Source organism: Diabrotica virgifera, chromosome 7 (assembly GCF_917563875.1).
Source record: "Diabrotica virgifera virgifera chromosome 7, PGI_DIABVI_V3a".
In the NCBI taxonomy this organism is placed as follows: domain Eukaryota; kingdom Metazoa; phylum Arthropoda; class Insecta; order Coleoptera; family Chrysomelidae; genus Diabrotica; species Diabrotica virgifera.
The window spans coordinates 141,544,984-141,568,973 of record NC_065449.1 but is presented as its reverse complement, the minus strand read 5'-3'; the positions used below and the strand labels follow the sequence as shown (position 1 = coordinate 141,568,973).

The 23,990-nt window shown below is 32.6% G+C and overlaps 1 protein-coding gene across 4 annotated transcripts in view; it reads right to left on the bottom strand.

The window, feature by feature from the left end:
• Positions 1 to 23,990, bottom strand: part of LOC114334652 (kelch-like protein 26) — a 297,957-nt gene that overhangs the window by 23,257 nt on the left and 250,710 nt on the right. For all 4 annotated transcript variants that reach the window (XM_050656093.1, XM_028284744.2, XM_028284743.2 and 1 more), the window contains 3 exons: positions 13,569 to 13,776; positions 8,229 to 8,672; positions 5,886 to 6,159 (listed from right to left, as the gene is read on the bottom strand). In XM_050656093.1, coding sequence (XP_050512050.1) covers positions 5,886 to 6,159; positions 8,229 to 8,672; positions 13,569 to 13,776 — 926 coding nt within the window. The remainder of the gene's footprint in view (positions 1 to 5,885; positions 6,160 to 8,228; positions 8,673 to 13,568; positions 13,777 to 23,990) is intronic.

Sequence of the window (23,990 nt, the reverse complement as noted above, 5' to 3'; positions counted from 1 at the left end):
TGATATACATGCCAAAAAATCATAATGGAAAGAGCAGGAAACAAAACCTATCCTGGCAGGAAACAAAACCTACTAGAAATACAACTTCATCAAAGATAAGAAGCTTACTCAGAATCTAAACTGAAACTTTACAGACCAGTAATCACATATAGTTGAAGTAATACAGAAAGATGAAGAAATATTGAGTATCCTAGAGCGAAAAATCATTCGGAGAATAGCAGGCCCACTAAAAAGGTAAAAATGAATTTAAAAAGATGATAAACTACAAAGTGAGAGAACTTTTGAAAGGACAAGACATCGTCAGATTTATCAAGGCATAGAGACTCCGATGGATGGGATATATAGAACAGAGAAATCCAGAAGCAGTTATCAAGAAAATCACCAAATGGAGATCAGTATCAAGCAGACCACGAGGAATACCGAAAACGATATGGAGAACCAGATCACTGGGGATCTTAAAAGATGAGGGTTTGAGAATGGACAACCATAAGCAAAAACAGGAACGAATGGAGAAATATTGTAGAAGACGTCAAGTCACACAACCAATTGTAAAATCAAAATGTTAATGCGAACTGAATCCACTCGTCAAATGAATTCGAAGAGCCCAAAGAGGGCGGCAATCACTCCGCTAGGAGTGTAAATGCCATGATGATGATAAATAAAGAAACGACCCTATAAAGAACATTTTTAAATAAATAGTTTCATTTTAAAGTCAGAAATTCTCTTTATTTCTTATTAGAATGATTTCGTTACTTTCTTTAGAATCCACAAGCAAAATTTCCTGTAGTTGGCTGTATACCATTAATTACAAATAAAATTTAATAAAAAATTTTTGGCTTGGTAAAAGGTATATTAGTTTAAAAAGCCCCTATAGGGCTACAAACATAGAAACAAAACGTTTTCGCTCTGTAACAAGAATCTTGCTTGTTACAGAGCGAAAACGTTTTGTTACTATGTTTGTAGCCCTATAGGGGCTTTTTAAACTAATATTCATTTTACCAAGCCAAAAATTTTTTATTAAATTTTACTTCTTTAGAATGTTTCTTATTTTAGCCAGAATGGCGATAAAAACGTAATAAAGGAAAATATGCTTGATAAATTAAAGCGACCAATATAACAGGTATGTAGTATACAGAAGTCGTATCGTACTAGCCATCAAATAGCATTAACCCTCGTCTCAAATATTCATAGCATCCCGGTTACGACCTGATCTAACAAAACAATAATCAATAAAGCCAAAACTATTAATTTTATTACTCATATGATTATGGTAATATTCTATACAATGAATTGCTTTCTTTCAATCGTCAGTAAATAATCAGCAGTGAAACTTTTTCTTTCTGAAACCAGTTTCTTTGTTGACTAATCTTTTACCAATGACTCTCCTGTATAGGTGTTGGTTATCAAGTTGGTCCAGATAATATTGCTGAAGAGGGTGTTAGATATCAATTTGGGCTATTTTTAAGCCCTGAGGTTCCTCTACCAGGATTCCGTTTACTCTCAATCTTTCTTTGTTTTATTAGCTAAAGATTTTATTTTCTCTTTCCCGTAACAGGTTATTATGGTGTTTAAATTTCCCAATTCTTGATTTTGTGATCAGTCTGAATTAATATTTTAGCGAATAATTTATAGAAAAATTAGGTAGCATTATAAGGCTATTGATTATGTTCAAAATAAGAGAGCTAAAAGGAACTACAACGTTAACGGGATTTTATTGTCTCATATGGTCAATGTAACTCTAAATTAAAAAAAAACCGCGGAGTGCTACCATTTAAATGGGTGCGTTATTGAGAAAGGGGTGCCGAATTAGTCCCTAGGCACAGAGTGAATTAGGGTGAGCTCTATACACTTTTGGTACAAATGCGTCTACAGGAAAATTGTTAAATGTTAAATTTACTATCGAAATATCACATTTTAAATTCCAAAATATTTTTTTTTATAAAAATATACTCTAAAGAAAAGCAAGAAAAAACACGAAAGAAAGCAATTTTGTTTTTTGCCCCATAACTTTTTTTCCTCAGAGATATAGGTATAGGCACTGCTTCAACGAAAAATAACTTCCATCCTTCCTCTTTAAAATGAAGTTTGGTAGAAGTTTATAGAATTTATAGTTTCCAAAACTGGATTTTTCAAAGTTCGAAGCTCAAGGCATTTTTGGGCCATTTTCCCCATTATCTCGCAAACATTGTTCTGTAACTTTTTTCTACGCATTTGTAGGTATATGCAATGGTACATTTAGTAGGAAGAAAAGTCAATTACCTTTAAAACGGTCTATTGTATAAGGTTGTACGACTATTTTTAACCAAGTTATGCTTTTTCAAGGATTCATACCCTTAATGATTTTTGATATCTTTTATGATTATTTTTATAAATTTTTCCTTATGAGTTTTTTTCTTGTACATTTAGGTATAGGTATACACTGTGAAATAAAAAAAGCATATTTCCTTTACAGAATGGTGTATTGCCAAAAATTCTAGGACTATTTCTAAACAAGATATCCGTAGGATATCCAAAGGTATCCGTAATTTGAGAAAAATTTAAAATTTTTTTATTTTTTTCAATCAGGAGAATATAACTGCATATTATAACATAATTTTTAACTACAAATAACTACTTTCTAACACATTTCGATATTGTGAAATACAAAGGTACTTTACTCTTTAGCAAAATTCATATGTATTTTTAACATACCTCATACACAATTGATGATATGTAATGTTTGCATCTTAGGTTTTAGACTATGCAGAGCATTTTATAAAAAATAACTTTTTTTTCATATAGTTAATAATAAAAAAGTTTTCCATGGTTCCAACTTAGTGGAACCTATTATTGCATGTGTATATGTCACACTTTGAGAAAGCATATCTTATTTACAAATAGTCCTAGAATTTTTTTACAATACACCATTTTAAAGTAAAGAAAATAAGCTTTATATTGTATATACCTAAATAAACAATAAAAAAGTTATAATGAGAATTTTAAAAATAATCGTAAAATATGTCAAAAATCATTAAAAGTATAAAACCTTGAAAAACCATATCTTGCTTAAAAATAGTTATACAGCATTCTACGATCGATCATTTTAAAGGTAAATAATTGACTTCTCTTTCTATTAAATGTAACATTGTATATGTCTAAATCTGCGTAGAAAAAAGTTACAGAACAATGTTTGCAAAGTAATAAGGAAAATGTCCCAAAATCGCTCTGAGTGGTGAACTTTGAAAAATCATATTTTGGAAACTATAAATCATAGACACTTCTACCATACGTCATTATAAAGAGAAGAGATGGAAGTTCTTTTTCTGTGAAGCAATGCCTATACCTATATCCCCGTGGAAACAAGTTATGGGTCAAAAAACAAAATTGCAATCTTTCGTATTTTTTTTCTTGCTTTTCTTTTGAATATATTTTTGTAAAAAAAAATATTTTTTACTTTAAAATGTGATACTTGTATAGTAAATTTAATTTGAAACAATTTTACTGTAGACGTGTTTGCACCAAAAGTGCATAGAACTCACCCTAATTCGCCCTGTGCCTAGGGACTAATTCACCACTTTGTCAAAAACGCACCCCCTTAAATGGTAACACTCCGCGGTTGTTTCATATTTAGAGGTCCATTGACTATATGAAATAATAAAACCCCGTTAACGTTGTAGTTCCTTTCTAAAATATACAGGGTGTAACGAAAATACAGGTCATAAATTTAATCACATATTCTGAGACCAAAAATAGTTTGATTGAACCTAACTTACCTTAGTACAAATGTGTATATAAAAAAAGTTACAACCCTTTGAAGTTACAAAATGAAAATCGATTTTTTTCCAATATATCGAAAACTATTAAAGATTTTTTATTGAAAATGGACATATGGCATTCTTATGACAGTAGCATCTTAAGAAAAAATTATAGTGAAATTTGGACACCCTATAAAAATTTTATGGAGGTTTAGTTCCTTTAAGCCCCCCCAAACTTTTGTGTACGTTCCAATTAAATTATTATTGTAGTGCCATTACTTAAACAAAGTATTTTTAAAACTTTTTTGGCTCTTAGTACTTTTTCGAAAAGTCAGTTTTTATCGAGATATTTTGAATATTTGTCAAATCCACCACATATTTGTATATGGTTAAATACGATTATGGAGACTTGGTAATAATATAAAAATTTATGTATGATTTACATTTTTAGGTATATTTTGAACCGTATTAAAAAAGAAGTCATATCTCGATAAAAGTTGCCTTCTCGAAAAAATACAAAGAGGCAAAAAAGTTTTAAAAACATTTTGTTTACTAATGGTATCGCAGTAATAGTTTAATTGGAGCGTACACAAATATTTGGGGAGTTTAAAGGAACAAAACCCCCATAAAATTTTTATGTAAACATATTAAAAAGAAGCCGCAACTCGATAAAAACTGCCTTATCGAAAAAATACCAAGAGCCAAAAATGTTTTAAAGACATTAAATTTAACTAATGGTACCACAATAATAATTTAATTGGAACGTACAGAAAAGTTTGGGGGGGTTTAAGGGAACAAAACCCCCATAAAATTTTTATGGGGAGCACAAATTTCACTATAATTTTTCTTTATGATGCTCCTGCCATAAGAATGCCACATATCCATTTTCAATAAAAAATCTCTAATAGTTTTCGATATATTCGAAAAAATCGATTTTCATTTTGTAACTTCAAAGGGCTATAACTTTTTTTATGTGAATATTTGTACTAAGGTAAGTTAGGTTCATTCGAACTATTTTTGGTCCCAGAATAGGTGATTTAATTTATGACCTGTATTTTTGTTACACCCTGTATAATCAATAGCCTATTATAGGTATAATTTTAAGTCTAATGTAGAAATGTTAGAACATCCTTTTTAATGTAGACATATACCTATGTTTTCTATACACTAATTTATTCTATATCTCTGTATAATTATTATAGTATGTATATACATATAATTTTTCTTTTCTTTTATACGGGTATAATATGTGTTTTGATTATGATCGTTCTTGCATTTATTCTAATACATATTGTATGTACATATATAGATTCATAAACGAAATCCTAGTCTCCGGCGCATCATAGCACTAGCAGTGGAGGCTTACACAAACGTCTAAAGTAATCCCGCTACCCTGAGAATCTAATCCTTTAAACGTTTCGTTACGTTAAGGTATGTATCCATTAGGTTGGTGCTCCATGCTCCGTGTAGCTACTCCACATAGTGGATAAATTGGTGCTCCTGTTCGGCGATCCAATCGGCGGCATTTTATATGTAGAGGAGCGCATGCCGTATCCATTGGAGCAGCTACACGGAGCCCCAACCTAATGGATACGTACCTTTACAGAAAGCGACAACCTTCCTTAATGGGATCATCTTAACCTGGGTCGGCTGGATGAGCGCCGATCCGAAGACTTGTCACATCTGATTGATCAGGTTTCAGTAGGGGATATTTCGTGCTTCAAGTCACATAGGCGACATATTGGATTATTCATTAATCCTAGCGGATGTAGTGTAGGTGTCGTCTATATTTGTAATGGCCAATGATCTATCTCTGAACACTTCAAAAACAGCATTGACCCATATTAACCCATTCCATGTCGATCACGTGCCAACGTGTTATTAGGTTGTTATGGTGAATTTTGGGTTCAGGCTATTCCCATGTGCATAAAGGATTTCTCAATTTAGTTCTTCAGATGTTAAATATATCTTGTAATTTTGGATCGGCAGCAAATGGATTCATTCATCATTTATCTATGAGTTATGCACACATTTAAATGCTTCATTTGGAAAACGTGCATTGTTACCGAAACAACGCTTCGTTTAATATTAAATTGAAATTTTAGCAAAGCATTTTCAATGATCGAGAATGTAAAAAATATACATAATAACCTGTACATTATCCCTGTCAATTCCGCCACTGATAAACAGTTTCATATCGTAACTATTCTCATAACTTGCGCCAGCGTGTTGTGTAACGTAAATCGGCAGGTGTGGGATCATATACCAAGAATCTAAAAGAGGGTTGTAGCATTCACAGGTACTGACATCTAATTCGTCCGCTTCACTAGCACCCCCTACGGCGTACAGAATTTCACCGACAAAATTAAGGCTAAAACGGCATCTTTCGATTTTCATCGGAGCTATCGTGGACCATGAGTTATACCTGCAAAAATGATTAGAATCTATAATAGAGAAAAAACTGTTAATTAGCGGGAGACTTGTCATAAATATATCCGAACACATATTTGATTTTTTTTTTCTTATTTATATCAAATTAAATAAAATGTGTATTCAGTCGGTTACTCTTGTAGCATGTAGCCGGACATTATCATTAGTAACAAATGGTAACAAATGGAAAACGATCAAAAAATTGAGAAAATAATAAATGTATAGACAATTTCGATATACCATTATAGTTACAGTTATAACAATAATTGAATTACCGAGTCAAGAAAAGACAAATATCATTCGCTTCAATAATGTGTGTTGCCACCACGATACCGGATGTATGTATCGGATACTTCATTCGATTTGGCATAGAACTGATCACGTTTTGGATGTCCTTTTGGAGAAAGTGGTCCATCCCTCAATGAGATCCTTTTGAAACTCTTCACAAACCGCATAGTTTTGGAAATATTGACGAAAAATGTAAAAAACTCTTAATTTACCGACTTCTGATTAACTATTTAGATGGGAAATAAGCCACATAAATTGAGAAAATAATTTTATTAACGTTTCGACGCCCAAATCGGGTGTCGTTGTCAAATTACAAAATACTACTAAATTAAACAAAAATGTTGTTGCTAAGTAAAAAATTCTTCTAATAATTTATTTAATCTGACTCATTTATATTGGCAATTCAGACGTATATTATACATTTTAAAGTAGAAGACTTAAAAATGATATCGCCAATATTTATGAGTTGCGTTCCTGGGACGACTTTACTAAAAGATAGTTCATTCGATTACATGAAATCAATCCCAACTCAAGAATATCCGTCACAAAAAAATCATAGCATGTGATCTGTCTTTAAAAAGACAGCCAAATGCAACGATGACAGAATCTCTAACGCGAGAATTTTACTGTCATCGTTGCATTTGGTTGTTTTTTTAAAGACAGATCACAAGCTATGATTTTTTTGTGACGGATATTCTTGAGTTGGGATTGATTCCATGTAATCGAATGAACTATCTTTTAGTAAAGTCGTCCCAGGAACGTAACTCATAAATATTGGTGATATCATTTTAAAGTCTTCTATTTTAAAATGTATAATATACGTCTGAATTGCCAATATAAATGAGTCAGATTAAATAAATTATTAGAAGAATTTTTTACTAAGCAACAACATTTTTGTTTAATTTAGTAGTATTTTGTAATTTGACAGCGACACCCGATTTGGGCGTCGAAACGTTAATAAAATTATTTTTTTTTTCAATTTAATTGTGGCTCATTTCCCATCTAAATAGTAATATCTCATTCTGCGTTTAAATTTTTCAAAAATACTTATTAGTTTTGTCAGGATTCGAAAAAAATGAATCCCATTTAAATAGCATTGGAGCCGAAAGTTTGCACCGATCCCCTTAATATTTAGATAGACAAAAAATAGCACAACATGTACATATATGCAAGAATTGCAAGATAATGCATCACAACACAAAAATTAGTGATTATTAAGATATGTATTGTCCTTTTCATGAGCATTTTTCAGTGCGTAACAAATGATAGGAAAAAATGTAAGTCCGTGATAATACATATTTATGACATTTATTCTAACATGACATTTTAGTTAAATCTGGCAGTTGTCACATTTTATTTTCAATTTGGAGTAAAAACAAATCAAATGTGGTTCTTGCATTTATAAAATGGTATTTTCTTTGATTTGTATAGTCTTATAAATTATACAGATTATATTTTTAATATTATTATCTAATTAAAAAAAATAATTTTTTTTATAATGACGCCATCTATCGACAACTAGAATAACTATAATAAATGTTGTAAATGTCTGTAATCACGGACGTGCCTTTTTTTAAATACAATTTAATGCGTTAGAAAGAAATCGAAAAACTGTGACGCACTGAAAGATGATCATGAGAAAAAGAATAGAGCGAATATAAGACAGGTGCGCAATATTGGAATAAGAGAGAGACTTCGATAAAAATGTAGAAAGACAAAAATGACAATTGGTATCGGAAGACGCAGTACATATAAAATTTAGAGCTTTCTATTTACCTAGGAGTATATTTGAATCCGAACGGATGGATATTTTCCTGTAAGCTCTGGTTAAAACATCCTCCAACTATATACAATTCATTATTGAACACGGCGGTGCCAAAGTTACATTGCTCTACATGAGGTATTGAGGTAAGATGTTTCCATTGTCTCTCCGAAGCGAAGCTATAGGTGATCTCGTTCGTGATGCCGCTCATTCCAAAACCGCCAATCTTCAGCACCGCCATCTCCATTCCTCGAGAGTTGAGGAGGGACGAGATGAAGCGAGATTCTTCGTTTGTGGTTTGTCGATAGACTTCTTGGATAATGATTTTGTAGAGCTGCCATTCGCATTTTCTGTCTTCGAATACTTTGTCGAGAATACTCTCTAATTTTCTTTGGGATATTTCGACGAAGTGAATGTATCTAATAATCCTCAAGGCGTAAGTCAACCGGATTGCTAACCTAAAAGATATAAGGATATATATTATACTATATATTTTTTAAATCCACAAATACAACGTATGTGTGAGGAAAGCGTGCTTCTGCTTACAGTGCAGTCAATGAAGGTATTTGGCTCCGAATTCCATTCTACTGACTCAATTTACTTCATATTTTCACATTAAGTAGGGAATAGATCAAAAAACAAAGTCTACCCTATATTTGATTCCGCTTTTACCTTGGGGATGGAAAATTTTTTGGTCAAAATAAACACGGAAGTAGCCAGAGAACCTAATTCTAAGCAAAAATTGTTATATAATTTTTGTTTGAAAACTAAATACTTTCGAGTTATTCGTGGTTGAAAATTTGTCATTTTCATTGAAAAATGAGACCTTTTCGGATGGTTTTTTTAGCGAATACATTAAAAAATATGCATCTAACGAAAAAAACTATATAAAACATTTTTGTAGCTTTTGTAGCTAAACAGAGATTCGTTTCTTCACAAATCTTCTATAGTCCGTCCCATTTGACTTTACAGTATAGGGAACATAGGCAATGCAATCCTTATGAGAGTTTTCAGCTTGGCGATGCCGTTTTTATCAAAAATAATTTGTAATCGAACATTAAAGAGATTAAATTAAAACTGTTTTAGAAAGGCAATCTACAATTTTAGGATTCATATGCGTAATAACTATAGTATATCAAATAAACTTAAACTCATACGAATCTTAAAATTTTATATTGTCTTTCTAAAACATTTTTAATTTATTATCTCTAATGTTCTATTACATTTTTTTTTAAAATCTGCAACATCGCGCTAAAAACTCTCATAAGGACTGCATTTCCTATGTTCACTATACTTTAAAGTCAAGGTGGGACGGACAGTTATAATACAAAAAGAGATATGGTAGGTGAAAAGAGATTTTTTGGTGCATACTCAAACTGGTGTATTCAACTTGAAATAACACAGAAATGGTCTATTTTAGGGGTATTATGCTACGAATACCTTTTATAGTGCTTGAAAAGGCCTTTAAAATGAGCACTGTTAAATGTCGATTACATTCAAATTAAGCGAGATACTGTGCAAAAAAATTGATGACTGATATATTTTAAGAAGTATAAAAATACCTTTATCTAACTTTATCAAAAGCTGTTAAAGCCTAAAAGTATTTAAAAGCCTATAAAATTTTTTTCAGTAAGAGCCAAAACCCTAAAAAAATAATAGCGCACATCGGCCCAAAATTGCATTAAAATCCATGCAGTAGGATAGAATTCGGAGATAATATCCTATTTTTGCTGCCATTGACTGGCGTATTAGAAGTTGGTAAATAAATAAAAACACACAAAAAAAATCAAGAAATTGAAAGATTCATACAATCATTCCAGTATGATAGGAGTAATAATGCAAAGAATAAAATGTTTAGGATATTATATTAGGTACTCAAACTGTATCTCGCTACACTAGGAACAGGTTAACTCACTATACCTAATGATAGCTGCAAATTCGTCCTTTAATTTGATAAACAAAATTAGAAGAAATTTAAGAATTTTCATTCTTAAGACCAACTTAAGACAAATAATAAATGTTCGATCCAAAATTTTTCCCATTTAGACATAAATAGTTGAACATTGAATATTTCATGTGAGAAAGAAACATTGAAATGGCTGTTATAATAAATGTAGGCATGCCCAATTCCATGACCATTTTTCCAATTCTGGACGTATTCATCAAATTGATTTCTATTAGTCGTTCCGCACCGAATGAGCTTCAACAACGATTCAATAACATTACTCACTTATATCTAATAGTAAACATGTTTTGCCACTGATCGGATATTGCACAGCGACATGACACGAGGGAGTTAAGGCTACGAAGAAAGAGTTGACTTATCATCAGTGACTTACTTGGAAATTAAATTAACAGGAAGTCAACTGGGATATTTATATTATAAACTTCTTAGACAGAATTACAATTACCGACTTAATTACAAATATATATGATAAGGCAACAACAACTATTAAGCTAATGAAACAAACGGAGCCTATTAAAATAAACCGAGGAGTAAGACAAGGAGATACCATCTCGCCCAAGCTATTCAACCAAGCGCTAGAAGATGTGTTCAAACAACTACACTGGGATGGCTTGGGTATAAACATAAACGGGCAATATCTGAATCACTTACGATATGATGATGATATTGTATTAATAACAGAAAGAAGTGAAGAATTACAAAGAATGATGGAAGAACTAGGTAGAGAATCGATAAAGATAGGACTGAAGATGAATTACAGTAAAACAAAAACCATGACCGATCAACAAGAAGAACTAATAATTACAGTGGCACAAACAAGAATAGAACAAGTAAAAGAGTATATATATATATAGGACAAGTCACTAGATTAAATAAAGAAAATCAAACCGAAGAAATAAAGAGAAGAATAAGATCGGCCTGGGCATCATTCTGAAAACTGTCTTATATTCTAAAGAACAGAAAATAGCCGCAATACCTAAAAACAAGAGTATTCAATCAATGTATACTCCCTGCTCTAATATATGGCTCTCAGACATGGACGTTTACAAAAAAAAATATGGAAAAATAGCAAAGACAGAACGATCCATGGAAAGACAAATGCTGAACATTAAACTATCAGACAGGAAAAGAAACGAATAGATCCGTAACAAAACAAAAGTGAAAGATGTCTCTGCCCAAGTAGCAAAGCTTAAATGGAAGTTCGCCGGACACACCCTACGGCAGAAGGATGAAAGATGGACTAAGATGATTATACATTGGAGACCGTGGAACCACAAACGAAAAAGGGGGAAGGCCACAGATGCGATGGTCGGATGACCTGAAGAAACACACTGGGTCAAATTGGATGCAAATTGCCCAAGATAGAGAGGCATGGAAGAAGGAAGAGGAGGCCTATATCCAAGGATGGATGTTTAGGGCTGATTAGATAGATAGATAGACAGAATTAGAAGATGAGCTACGAGGAGGGTTAAGAAGTACATTTGGAGTTACAAATAGAAAAAACCTTATAACAAAACTTTAAAAATACATGTTCAATATTTTTCAGAAATCCATCGAATGATACCCAACCCCAGACGGAAGGGGTGGGGTAACTTTAAAATTTTAAATATGAACCCCGCAATATTTTCCGAATTGAACATCAGATCGAAAAACTGAAAAATACGTGTTCAATACTTTTCAAACATCTATCGAATGACACCAAACACGACCCCCTACAGAAGTAGGATGGTGGGTTACTTTAAAATCTTAAATATGAACCCCCATTTTTTATTGCAGATTTGGATTCCTTACGTAAAAATAAGTAACTTTTATTCGAGACATTTTTTCGGATTATGGATAGATGGCGTTATAATCGGAAAAAACGATTTTTGGAAATGGAAAATTAAATTAAACAATGGAAAATCCCCACTAAAATGAAAAACTTAACTTGTTTGGTTTTAGTACCTAATCTTCACAATACAATAGGTCCCCATCACGCTTTAGTAACTGCAAATTTAGCATCCAGGGCTCCCCTACTATAAGTAACTACAGATCCCGATTTTTCTATTGTTTGACTGGTTTCGGGATAATTTCAAGTACAGATCTCGAATTTTAAATGATTAAATGAGTTTGGATCGAGATAGAAACGAAGATCTACGAGCTAAGACCAAAGTCATAGACGTCATTGAAAGAAGCTGTAATTTAAAATGGAAATGGGCTGGAAACGTTGCCAGAATGAAGGACGGAAGATGGACTCGCAAACTACTTGAATGGAGACCAAGAGCCGATAAACGTAGCAGAGGAAGACCACCAATACGATGGCAAGACGACTTACGAAACACAACAAAAAACTGGGTACAGCAAGCACAAGATAGAACACTTTGGAGACAAACAGGGGAGGCCTATGCCCAGCAGTGGATTGAGAGAGGCTGATGATGATGAATTGAGTTTGGGGTGGTTTCACACCTATAGATGTGATTTTTGTTCAATTTTTTCAAAAAATATCGTACGGCACCTGACTTTATACGAAAACTAAATATAGATTCCAAATTGTCTATTCATGACTGGCTTCGGGATGATTTCAACCCTAAAATAATTTTATACCGTATACATTCAGAATTTTCTATTATTGACTGGGTTCGGAGTGGTTTCAACCCCATAGGTGTTGATTAAATTTAATTAAAATTAAATTAACACGTTGACGGACATGCGTCAAATGTATAAGCAAGTGTGATACTAGATGTATTTTGCAAAGTGGGATAGAGAAAAATATAACGTCTATAGACGTTCTGTCCGTCAACGTGTTAAACTGAACAAAATAAAATAAATAAAACTGAATAAAATTCTAAAAATAAAATTACATATCTAAAATTAAATATTAAATAAAATTATATAAAATAAATAAAAATATATAAAATTCAATAAAAATAAATAAAATGAGATAAAAATAAATAAAATGAGATAAAAATAAAATTATATAAAATTAAATACAACCAAATAAAATTAAATAAAACTGAATTATTCAATAAAATTATATAAAATCAAATATACATATGTAATTAAATAAAATTATTGAAAATAAAATAAAGTAAAAAAAATTAATTAAAATATATAAAATTAGATAAAATTAAATAAAACTGAATAGAATTAAATAAAATAAATTGAATGAGATCGAATCGAACATAATCGAATCTATAAGAAGTATTCACTTCTATTGGCACTCCGCAAATGCCACTATAATTCGTAGTTTATTCCGAACAATATATTTGATGTGGTTTTTTTAGCTTGATATGCTTATTAACTAATAATAAGGTTGATCTCTGTTGGTAAGCAACGATGAAAATTAAAATTTAACGAACATATCAACGTTTGCCATACCACTAGAGTCCAATATCATTAAATAACTCACTCATTGGTATCTACGTGAAAAAACCACGTCAAAACTATCCTAAGTACATCGGCTTCGGAACAGTCCACTGGATAATCGAAGGCAAGCAAATTTTCTAACTGCTGCGGTGTCAGTCTGTAAAACTCTGAGCTGTTTGAGAACTCCAACAAATGTTCACTCATGTACCCGTACACTATTTTGCTTAAAGTACTCAGGGAATAGGTTTCAGCTAAAACATAGATTTATACTACTGTTGTGCCTAATAGCTTTTTTGATTATAATAAATGTATCATATATAAATCAGAATTTATTTATCGTTATATGCAGGAATGGGGAAAGTTCTATTAAAAAGTTTATCCTTAAGTTTTATTTCAAGAAGTTTGTGAGATCCATGGCCATCACCAATATTTCTTTTCATTACGATCAAAGTAACCCTGGAAAGACTTTTCTTCATCAATAAGTTTTTACAAACCACCTTGCTGTTATTACTAAACCACCCTTTAATATGTTTATGTTATTATTTAAGCACGATGAAAATTCCGATAGAATATTCGAAGTATCTGACATAAAATATTAAGGCGCATTTAAATCAAAGCGAACATGAACGAACGAACGAATTCGTTCGTTAACTTTATTGTATTTGTACAGCGAATCGAGCACGACCGAACGAATTCGTTCGCATTCGCACATGTTCCAACCAATGTCGGTAAGTTAGCGAATCATCAAAGGAAATCGTTGTTCAATGTGGACAGTGGATAGACGGTAGCGAACGAATTCGTTTAGAAGTACCTGATTTAATTTATTTAAAAACATTAGTTTAAGAGGGTTGTTTATTGTGTAGTCGTGAAAACATAATTTTGCAATATGGAATGGACCAATGAAAAGATACTTCAATTAATTGAGTTATATAGAAATGAAGAATGCCTATGAAACCCAAAATCGAAGCTATATAAAATAATAAACAGAAAAACAGATGCTTGTTTTAACATTTCTATAGGAATGTGTTAATAATAATAATAATAATAGCCTTTATTCCCCAACAGTTTCCCATTTACAGAGGAATACAAAGAATAAGAAGTTATAACAGCACTGCATGCTTAATACAAATAATAGAACTTAAAATCTAAGGTTGCGCAACTTAAAGTAGAACAATAAAACAAAAAGAAAAAGAATAAAATATAGGTAAATATTACAGAGATAATAAAACAGAAAATTTATATGCTTATATGTGGTAACTGATTAGAAATTACAAATAAGTATTGCATTTGTTTTTCAATTCCGAGACACTACAACAAAAAATGTCACAAACAGATGCAAGTCTGTTTGCATTAGCACACATCATATTAATCGGCGCTTTTAACATTAGATTTGTTTGAGCTCTTTTGCACAGAAACGTCTCATTTTGTCTTGATGCAGGCCTCGGAACAAAAAAATCTAATTGATTTAGTAACACTGCACAGTCTATCCCACCGTTTAATAACTTATGTAGAAACAATACTGATGCCTGATTTCTACGTTTTTCTAGAGAGACAAAGATAAATCTTTCTAAGAAATTAAAATAATTGCAACCCCTAGCAGGGCAAACGCCGTCAACCTTAAAACTAAGAAATTTTAAGAATTTCTTTTGCACCCTCTCAACAGCTGTTGTATATTGAGCATAAATAGGATTCCATATTAGAGATCCATATTCCAATTTTGTTCTCACTAAACTAAAAAATAGACACGACAGCGCAGTTACATCAGTAAAATTCCCACAATTTCTAAATATAAATCCATATGTGCGGTAAGCTTGAGTGACAACGAGGTTAATATGAACGTTAAATGTTAAATGAATATCAAAATGAACCCCTAAATCTCTAATTGTTTCAGTTCTCTCCAAAATTGTATTATCAATGACATACGAAAAAAATATTGTATTTGTTTTACGACTAAATGTTCAGACTTTGCATTTAGCTATGTTTAAATAAAGTCTATTGCTCAAACACCACCTTTGCAACAAATCAATTTGTTGTTGTAACATAATGCAATCATTTATATTGGATACCGAATCATAAAGTTTTAGATCGTCAGCAAACATTAATTTATTACAGCTTATGGACTCACATAAATCGTTAATGAATATTAGGAACAATAACGGACCTAAATTGGAACCTTGTGGAACGCCACTAGTTGCAAGGTAAGTGTCTGAACTATATCCATTGTAACAAACATACTGATTATGATTATGTAAGTAAGACTTAAGAAGTTGATAGAATGTCTCAGGAAAACCCATCAAGAAAATCTTTCTAAGAAGTATGACATGGCTAATTTTACCAAAGGCCTTGGAAAAATCGGTATAGACCACATCAACCTGTCCTCTTCTGTCTAATGTTTCGCACAAATACTGGTTGAAAATTGATAAGTTGCTAATTGTTGATCTAGAACTCATGAAGCCATGTTGATGGACAGATATAATATTTTTCGTGCACAGATAAATGCGACTATATAGGATTGTCTCCAAGAGCCTTGCGACATTGCATAATATAGATATGGGTCTATAATTACTAATGTTCGCCCGATCCAATTGTTTATGAATTGGACATACTTTTGCTACTTTCCATTTTATCTGGAAAAATTGAGGTTTTCAATATTAGATTAAAAATTACTTTCAAAGGCAAAAGCAAAGATGGTAGACAGTCTTTTAATAAAAAGGACGGTATTTTATCCGGACCACTTGTGAACTTGTTTTTCAGTTTTTTACCCGCTTGTATAATTTCTTCTTCTGATATTGGTTCACAACTAATGTTTAAAAGTATGTTGTGATCGAAATTAATAGCAAAGTGCTGATCTTGATTTTCGGGAGGCAAAAATACACTTTGAAAAAAATTTCCAAACGCGTCAACAATAGATTGGGGGTTATCAATTTGTTCATTGTTATAAGACATTCTACCAGGTATTCTTGAAGACTTGTTTTTGTTATGTATAAATGACCAAAAAGACTTAGGTTCATCTCGTAGTGAGTACTGTATCTTTTGTACATAATATTGGTAAGCATTTTTAATTTCTTGCTTAATATTTGACCTAAATCGACTAAATTGGTGATAATAAATAATATTATTTGTAGATTTGAACTTTTTATGAAGTTTTGCTTTTACTTTGATGTGTTTAATTATTTCACTAGTATACCAAACCGGATATTTATGCTTAAAGTTTTTAAAAAGCGGTACATTGGCATCTAGAATTTTATAAAATTTATCATAGAAATGTTGAACTGCAGTATTTACGTCCGTACAATTAATTAAAAAGTGCCAATCAGTTGTTATGAAATCGTTGTACAAAGATATGAAATTAGCTTTTTTATAATTATATGTTTTACTGTTGACATTTGTGTTAATAATATCACATTTTTTACGAAGCCCACTCATTATAATGGATAAAGATGGATGGTAGAGATCTTCGTTTACTAATGGCACGTAATCTCTAGAAACAGTACAATTTGTATTACTAATTACTAAGTCAAGCATCCTATTGTAGTTATTTAAGATGTTGTTACATTGCCTCATATTTAAAAAAGCTAATAAATTTTTTACTGAAGCAGCCTTCCTGTCATTTAGATTATTGACTACAAAATTTGGGCAATTAAAATCACCTAGTATAATAACTTTATCAGAGTTTAGTACATCCCAGTTCTCTAGTACTTCTAAAAAGAGTTCAAACTCATCAACTGTGGTAGATGGTGGAATGTACAAAACTGCTACAAAAAAACATTTAAAAACTAGATGACATTTACATACTAAAAAATCAATCTTTGGAAAATTAGTATCAAAATCAGAAGAGTTAACCAGTTCCGATTTAATAGTTCCGTCTACAGCAAGTAACACCCCTCCACCAGTAGAGAGATCTAGTTGACTAAATTTACGATCACTGCGATATACTTCATATTCACTAGTAAACAGTTCACTCGAATTATCTGCTTTTAACCACGTTTCACTGAGTGCAACGATGTTGTATTCACAGTCACTTATATTTGAAATAAAGGAGTCAATCTTGGTGTTGAGACCTCTTACGTTCTGGTGTTGTGATGTCTTTGAACTAAAAAAAATGAATTAGCTTCTGGCATCATTTAGACGAGAAAGACAAAAAGAGAGTTCGAAGTGGTTTGCTTTTAAAAGCTTAATGTGTTTATTGGATAAATTTCAACCCGGAAAGACTAATGAGGTAAGCAAATCAAATTAATTGCTAAAATTAATTAAATGCAAATTTATTATGATACACCAATTTTACAATTTATTATTTGAACATAATATAGTCATAATACCAAGAGCAAGCAACTGTTTCTAGGAAGAATTTAAAGAAAGCTGGTTCTTTAATATATTGTTGTCTAAGCTCCCTCAAACAGCGTATGATACCTGCTACCTGGCTGTGGCTACTGATACAGATTGCGTTCATTAGTTCGAAGCACATTACAGGTACCTACCTAAATTATATTGAATTCAAAATTATTTTAACAAGATAATTTTTTTTGTCATTATTAGAAATATGAATACAGTAGAACGTCGATAATCCGGACGTCAAAAATCCGGATCGTCAATAATCCGGATTTGTATCTAGCAAAACTGATTCTTTTAAAATAAATTAAGAACTTAGCTGCGAAAAACGAACCTCTACCGCAGTTCAAAAATATTTTACACATTTTTTTTAAAGCCCAAATAGTGTCTGATGTTTTTACTGTACACATGCTGCTATTAATTATAATTACTATACACTGATTAAACATAAAGAACTGTTTTGATTAATTTCACCTCTAGACACTTTTCTGTACAAGAGAAAACATAAAATTTTAAAACGTTTTTTGTACTTTAATGTGTATACTGGCCTTTTTTTTGAGGTAATTTCGATAATCCGGATAATTTGATAATTCGGATGGGGTCCGGTCCCAATTAATCCGGATTATTGACGTCCTACTGTACAAATATTTTGTCAGTAATTTATATGCTAAAATGTGTTACGTTTGACCTGTGCTCTTGTGCGGAATGGAAGCATGGACGTTAAAGGCCAGTTCAATTAACAAATTTGAAGTGTTTGAAATGTGGTGCCTCCGTCGAATGCTTAGAATATCATGGACGGACACAGTCAGAAATGATTAAGTACTAAGAAGAGCGGGTTTACAAGATAGGGAACTTTTTAATTATGTTAAAAGTAAGAAGACTGCATACTTGGGGCACATATTACGAGGGGAACGATACATTTTTCAGCAACTGATACTCGACGGAAAGATAGAGGGTAAGAGGAGTCTGGAAAAAAGATGTCATGGCTGCGAAATCGCCACCGCCAGTGGACAAGAATCCACGGCTATGAAATGCTTTGCAATGCTGCTAAAAACAGTAATATTTTATAAACAAGACAATGTACGGTGGACGCCTACGCAGAAATGCACGGCATCTTAAGAAGAAGAAGAAATATGAATTTATAATTGCGAGACATTTTTGGACGTTTTATTCATCTCAAATTTTAGTTGATAATGCCAGCTTTAAATAAAATATTAATAAATAAAACTTATCATCAAAATTTTCAACAAAATAATTGAATACGTGGATAAATTATTTTTGAGTCTGGAAATAATTTTTATTTTAATTACTAAAATCAAATTTTTTACATTAAATAATTATAGAATAGAGGCAGGACAATATAAAATTATTGAAAAATTATTGAGTTAAATTATATTGAATTCAAAATTATTTTAACAAGATAATTTTTTTTGTCATTATTAGAAATATGAATACAGTAGAACGTCGATAATCCGGACGTCAAAAATCCGGATCGTCAATAATCCGGATTTGTATCTAGCAAAACTGATTCTTTTAAAATAAATTAAGAACTTAGCTGCGAAAAACGAACCTCTACCGCAGTTCAAAAATATTTTACACATTTTTTTTAAAGCCCAAATAGTGTCTGATGTTTTTACTGTACACATGCTGCTATTATAAATTAATTACTATACACTGATTAAACATAAAGAACTGTTTTGATTAATTTCACCTCTACACTTTTCTGTACAAGAGAAAACATAAAATTTTAAAACGTTTTTTGTACTTTAATGTGTATACTGGCCTTTTTTTTGAGGTAATTTCGATAATCCGGATAATTTGATAATTCGGATGGGGTCCGGTCCCAATTAATCCGGATTATTGACGTCCTACTGTACAAATATTTTGTCAGTAATTTATATGCTAAAATGTGTTACGTTTGACCTGTGCTCTTGTGCGGAATGGAAGCATGGACGTTAAAGGCCAGTTCCATTAACAAATTTGAAGTGTTTGAAATGTGGTGCCTCCGTCGAATGCTTAGAATATCATGGACGGACACAGTCAGAAATGATTAAGTACTAAGAAGAGCGGGTTTACAAGATAGGGAACTTTTTAATTATGTTAAAAGTAAGAAGACTGCATACTTGGGGCACATATTACGAGGGGAACGATACATTTTTCAGCAACTGATACTCGACGGAAAGATAGAGGGTAAGAGGAGTCTGGAAAAAAGATGTCATGGCTGCGAAATCGCCACCGCCAGTGGACAAGAATCCACGGCTATGAAATGCTTTGCAATGCTGCTAAAAACAGTAATATTTTATAAACAAGACAATGTACGGTGGACGCCTACGCAGAAATGCACGGCATCTTAAGAAGAAGAAGAAATATGAATTTATAATTGCGAGACATTTTTGGACGTTTTATTCATCTCAAATTTTAGTTGATAATGCCAGCTTTAAATAAAATATTAATAAATAAAACTTATCATCAAAATTTTCAACAAAATAATTGAATACGTGCATAAATTATTTTTGAGTCTGGAAATAATTTTTATTTTATTTTAATTACTAAAATCAAATTTTTTACATTAAATAATTATAGAATAGAAGCAGGACAATATAAAATTATTGAAAAATTATTGAGTATCAAAATTTATACTTATATTTACGAATATGACATATTTTTTTCATTACAGAACACACATTGCATTTTATAAGCTATTATTGTATTAAAATTTACCCAACAAGAAACACGACAATAAACTTAAACACAATGTGTGACTGGCCCATCTTAAATAGATCTGCGGGCAATATGCATTCCCGACTCCCGATCATCAACGAATGCGAACGTTCGCTTCAATGTAAATGGCCCTACTTTATAGCGAACGAATGACCAAGCGAACACCTACAAATTCGTTCCTTCATTCGTTCGTTCGTGTTCGCTTTGATTTAAATGCGCCTTTAGGGAGTTAAGGTTTTGGTATTAAGAAAATCCAGACTTGTATCATACGCACAAATACTGTGCAAAGCAACTACTATGTGCCTGATGTACCGGAAGGTATCTGACCAATAATTGTGATAAACTTGAAAATATGTCGAGTAGTTTTATGTTAACCACATGTAGAAGCAGACGTATCAGCGGATTTTAGAAAATTTGAAAAAGAACAATATGAGTCGGTGATTCGATTCTTGTTTTTGGAAAAGAAATTGGGCAGCTACATCAAAGAGCACTTGGATGCTGTGAACAATGACTCTCATTCGACGACAACAGTCGAAAATTGGTTTAACGAGTTTCAACGTGGTCGCACGTCAGTTTTTGATGATTCATGCCAGGTACCTCCGTTAGCAAGGAGGATAACCTGACAAAATCCACGATATTGTAATGGCATCTCGCCGATTAAAAGTGCGCGAAAGAGCCGAGATAGCGTGAGACCAGTTTCGAGCAGTGTTTGACGCTGTTTAAGCTCAACCCGAAAAAGTTTCTGCGTCATTTCATGACTGTTGGCGAAACATGGATCCACTGAATAAACTAGAGACTAAGGAACCGTCGAAACAGTGGACTTCACCCGGCGAACGCACTCCGAAGAAGGCAAAAGTTGTCTTATCGGTCACCATTTTCTGTGATTCTCCACGGGTGACTTAAATTGACTACCTGGAGAAGAGCAAAACGGTCGCAGAGCTCTACTACGATAAATTATTGGTCGATTCGTAGTCGAATTGCAGTAAAAACGGCCCCATTTGGCAAAGAAAAAAGCGCTTTTGCTGCCTGGTCTACCATATTCTCCAGATTTGGCCCCATGCGACATCTTTTTATGCAAAAAGTCACTTGCCGGGCAAAAAACTGAGTCGAATGAGGAAGTCATCGCCCCCACGGAGGCGTACTTTGCAGACCTCGAGAAAATGTATTTTTAAGACGGGTTAAAGACAGAGGTGTAACCAGGATGATCCTAAGAGGGGTTACATCTGAAAGTAGATCTCTGGGGGGTATGGAATAATAATGGTGTTAAGTGTATAGAGATCAAAGTACATCCAAAAGTGGGGGGTTATAACCCCCAAAACCACCCCCTGGTTACGCCTATGGTTAAAGAAGTTGCTGGGCCAAGTGCATAAAAATAACAAAATGTCAAAATAACAGCCAGTTTTGCAAAACCCACAAGAAAATTGGACTTAAGGTCAACGAAGATACAATCTAGTTGTAAGTACGAGGTAATAGGTAGTTACGAAATCCTGAGACTACGAATTAAATAAAATATAGCCTGGAAGCAGTCATAACAGCCGAAAGCAATTATGACAAAGAAATTATTTCTGGGAACAAGGCGTATCCGTTAACGACGTTGTCTCTATTATGAACAGCGAATGTAAGGGTATATAGGGTGTTTGGTAAAGAATGGGCCATAGCTTAACCTTAGATTCCTGAGGTTAAAATAGGTCGATTCAAGCTAACTTACCTTAGTACAAAAGTTGATAATAACCTAAATACAGGGTGTCAAAGTTAGACTTTTATTTTATTTATTCTTGAATATTTTCTGACAGGCATGGGAAAACAACACGAAATTTGTTAAGTGGTGCTGGTATTGTACAATCTACTAAATTATGTTAAACAAACGTTTCTGGCTACTACCAGAGGCGTACGACGGGGGAACGTGAATGGTTGACCCTTCCCAAATTCTACGCCACTGGCGGAATTGCTATTTTAGTGCAATTTTTTTATTCTACAATACTTTCTGTGTAAAAAACATACTCTTCATTCGTAACGATAAAGCCATTAGTTTTCGAGATATTTCAAGCCAAAAACGATGGAGCATAATACATTAATCAAAATAAGTGTGCCTTTTCATTTTTAACTTCAAATAACTCGAAAACTCATGACTTTATCGTTACGAATTAAGAGTATATTATTTGCATAGAAAGTATTGGAGAATCTAAAAATATGCTAAAATAGCACTTACATCAGTGGCGTAGAATTTGGGAAGGGTCAACCATTCACTTTCCCCTGTCGTTCGCCTCTGGTATTAACCACAAACGATTATTTAACATAATTTAGTAGTACCTACACTTTCTGCCAAGTACCAAAAGGATATGTCAAATAGTTTTATAGTACCGGGCACACATAGTTCTTAAAGTTTTAAATAAAGAATAAATTATTAAAAAAAAAGAATACTTTAAAATAATTTGACATATCCGTGTGATACTTGGCAGAAAGTGTAGGAACTGTACATCCTACTAAATTATGTTACATAATCGTTTCTGGCTACTACCAGAAGCGTACGACAGGGGAAAGTGAATGGTTGACCCTTCCCAAATTCTACGCCACTGATGAAACTGCTATATAGCATAATTTTCAGATTCTCCAATACTTTCTATGCAAATAATATACTCTTCATTCGTAACGAGAAAGTCATTAGTTTTCGAGGTATTTGAAGTTAAAAATGAAAAGGCACACTTATTTTGATTAATGTATTATGCTCCTTCGTTTTTAGCTGCAAATATCTCGAAAACTAATGGCTTTATCGTTACGAATGAAGAGTATGTTTTTTACATAGAAAGTATTGGAGAATCAAAAAATTGCACTAAAATAGCAATTCCGCCAGTGGCGTAGAATTTGGGAAGGGTAAACCATTCACGTTCCCCCGTCGTACGCCTCTGGTAGTATCCAGAAACGTTTGTATAACATAATTTAGTAAATTCTGCAATACCAGCACCACTTGCCAAATTTCGTGTTGTTGCCTCATGCCTGTCAGGAAATATTCAAAAATAAATAAAATAAAAGTTTAACTTTGACACCCTGTATTTCGGTTATTATCAACTTTTGTACTAAGGTAAGTTAGCTCAAATCGACCTATTTTAAGCTCAGGAATCTAAGGTTAAGCGATGGCCCATTCTTTACCAAACACCCTGTACAGGGTGTTTGGTAAAGAATGGGCCATAGCTTAACCTCAGGTTTCTGAGGTTAAAATAGGCCGATTTAAGCTAACTTACCTTAGTACAAAGTTTAAAATAACCGAGATACAGGGTGTCAAAGTTAAACTTTTTTTTTAATTATTATTGAATATTTCCTGACAGGCATGAGATATCAACACGAAATTTGGTATGTGGGGGTTTTTTGGGACGAGAAAACTAAATTACCTACCAAAAATTATGTGTTTCCCAGAGGG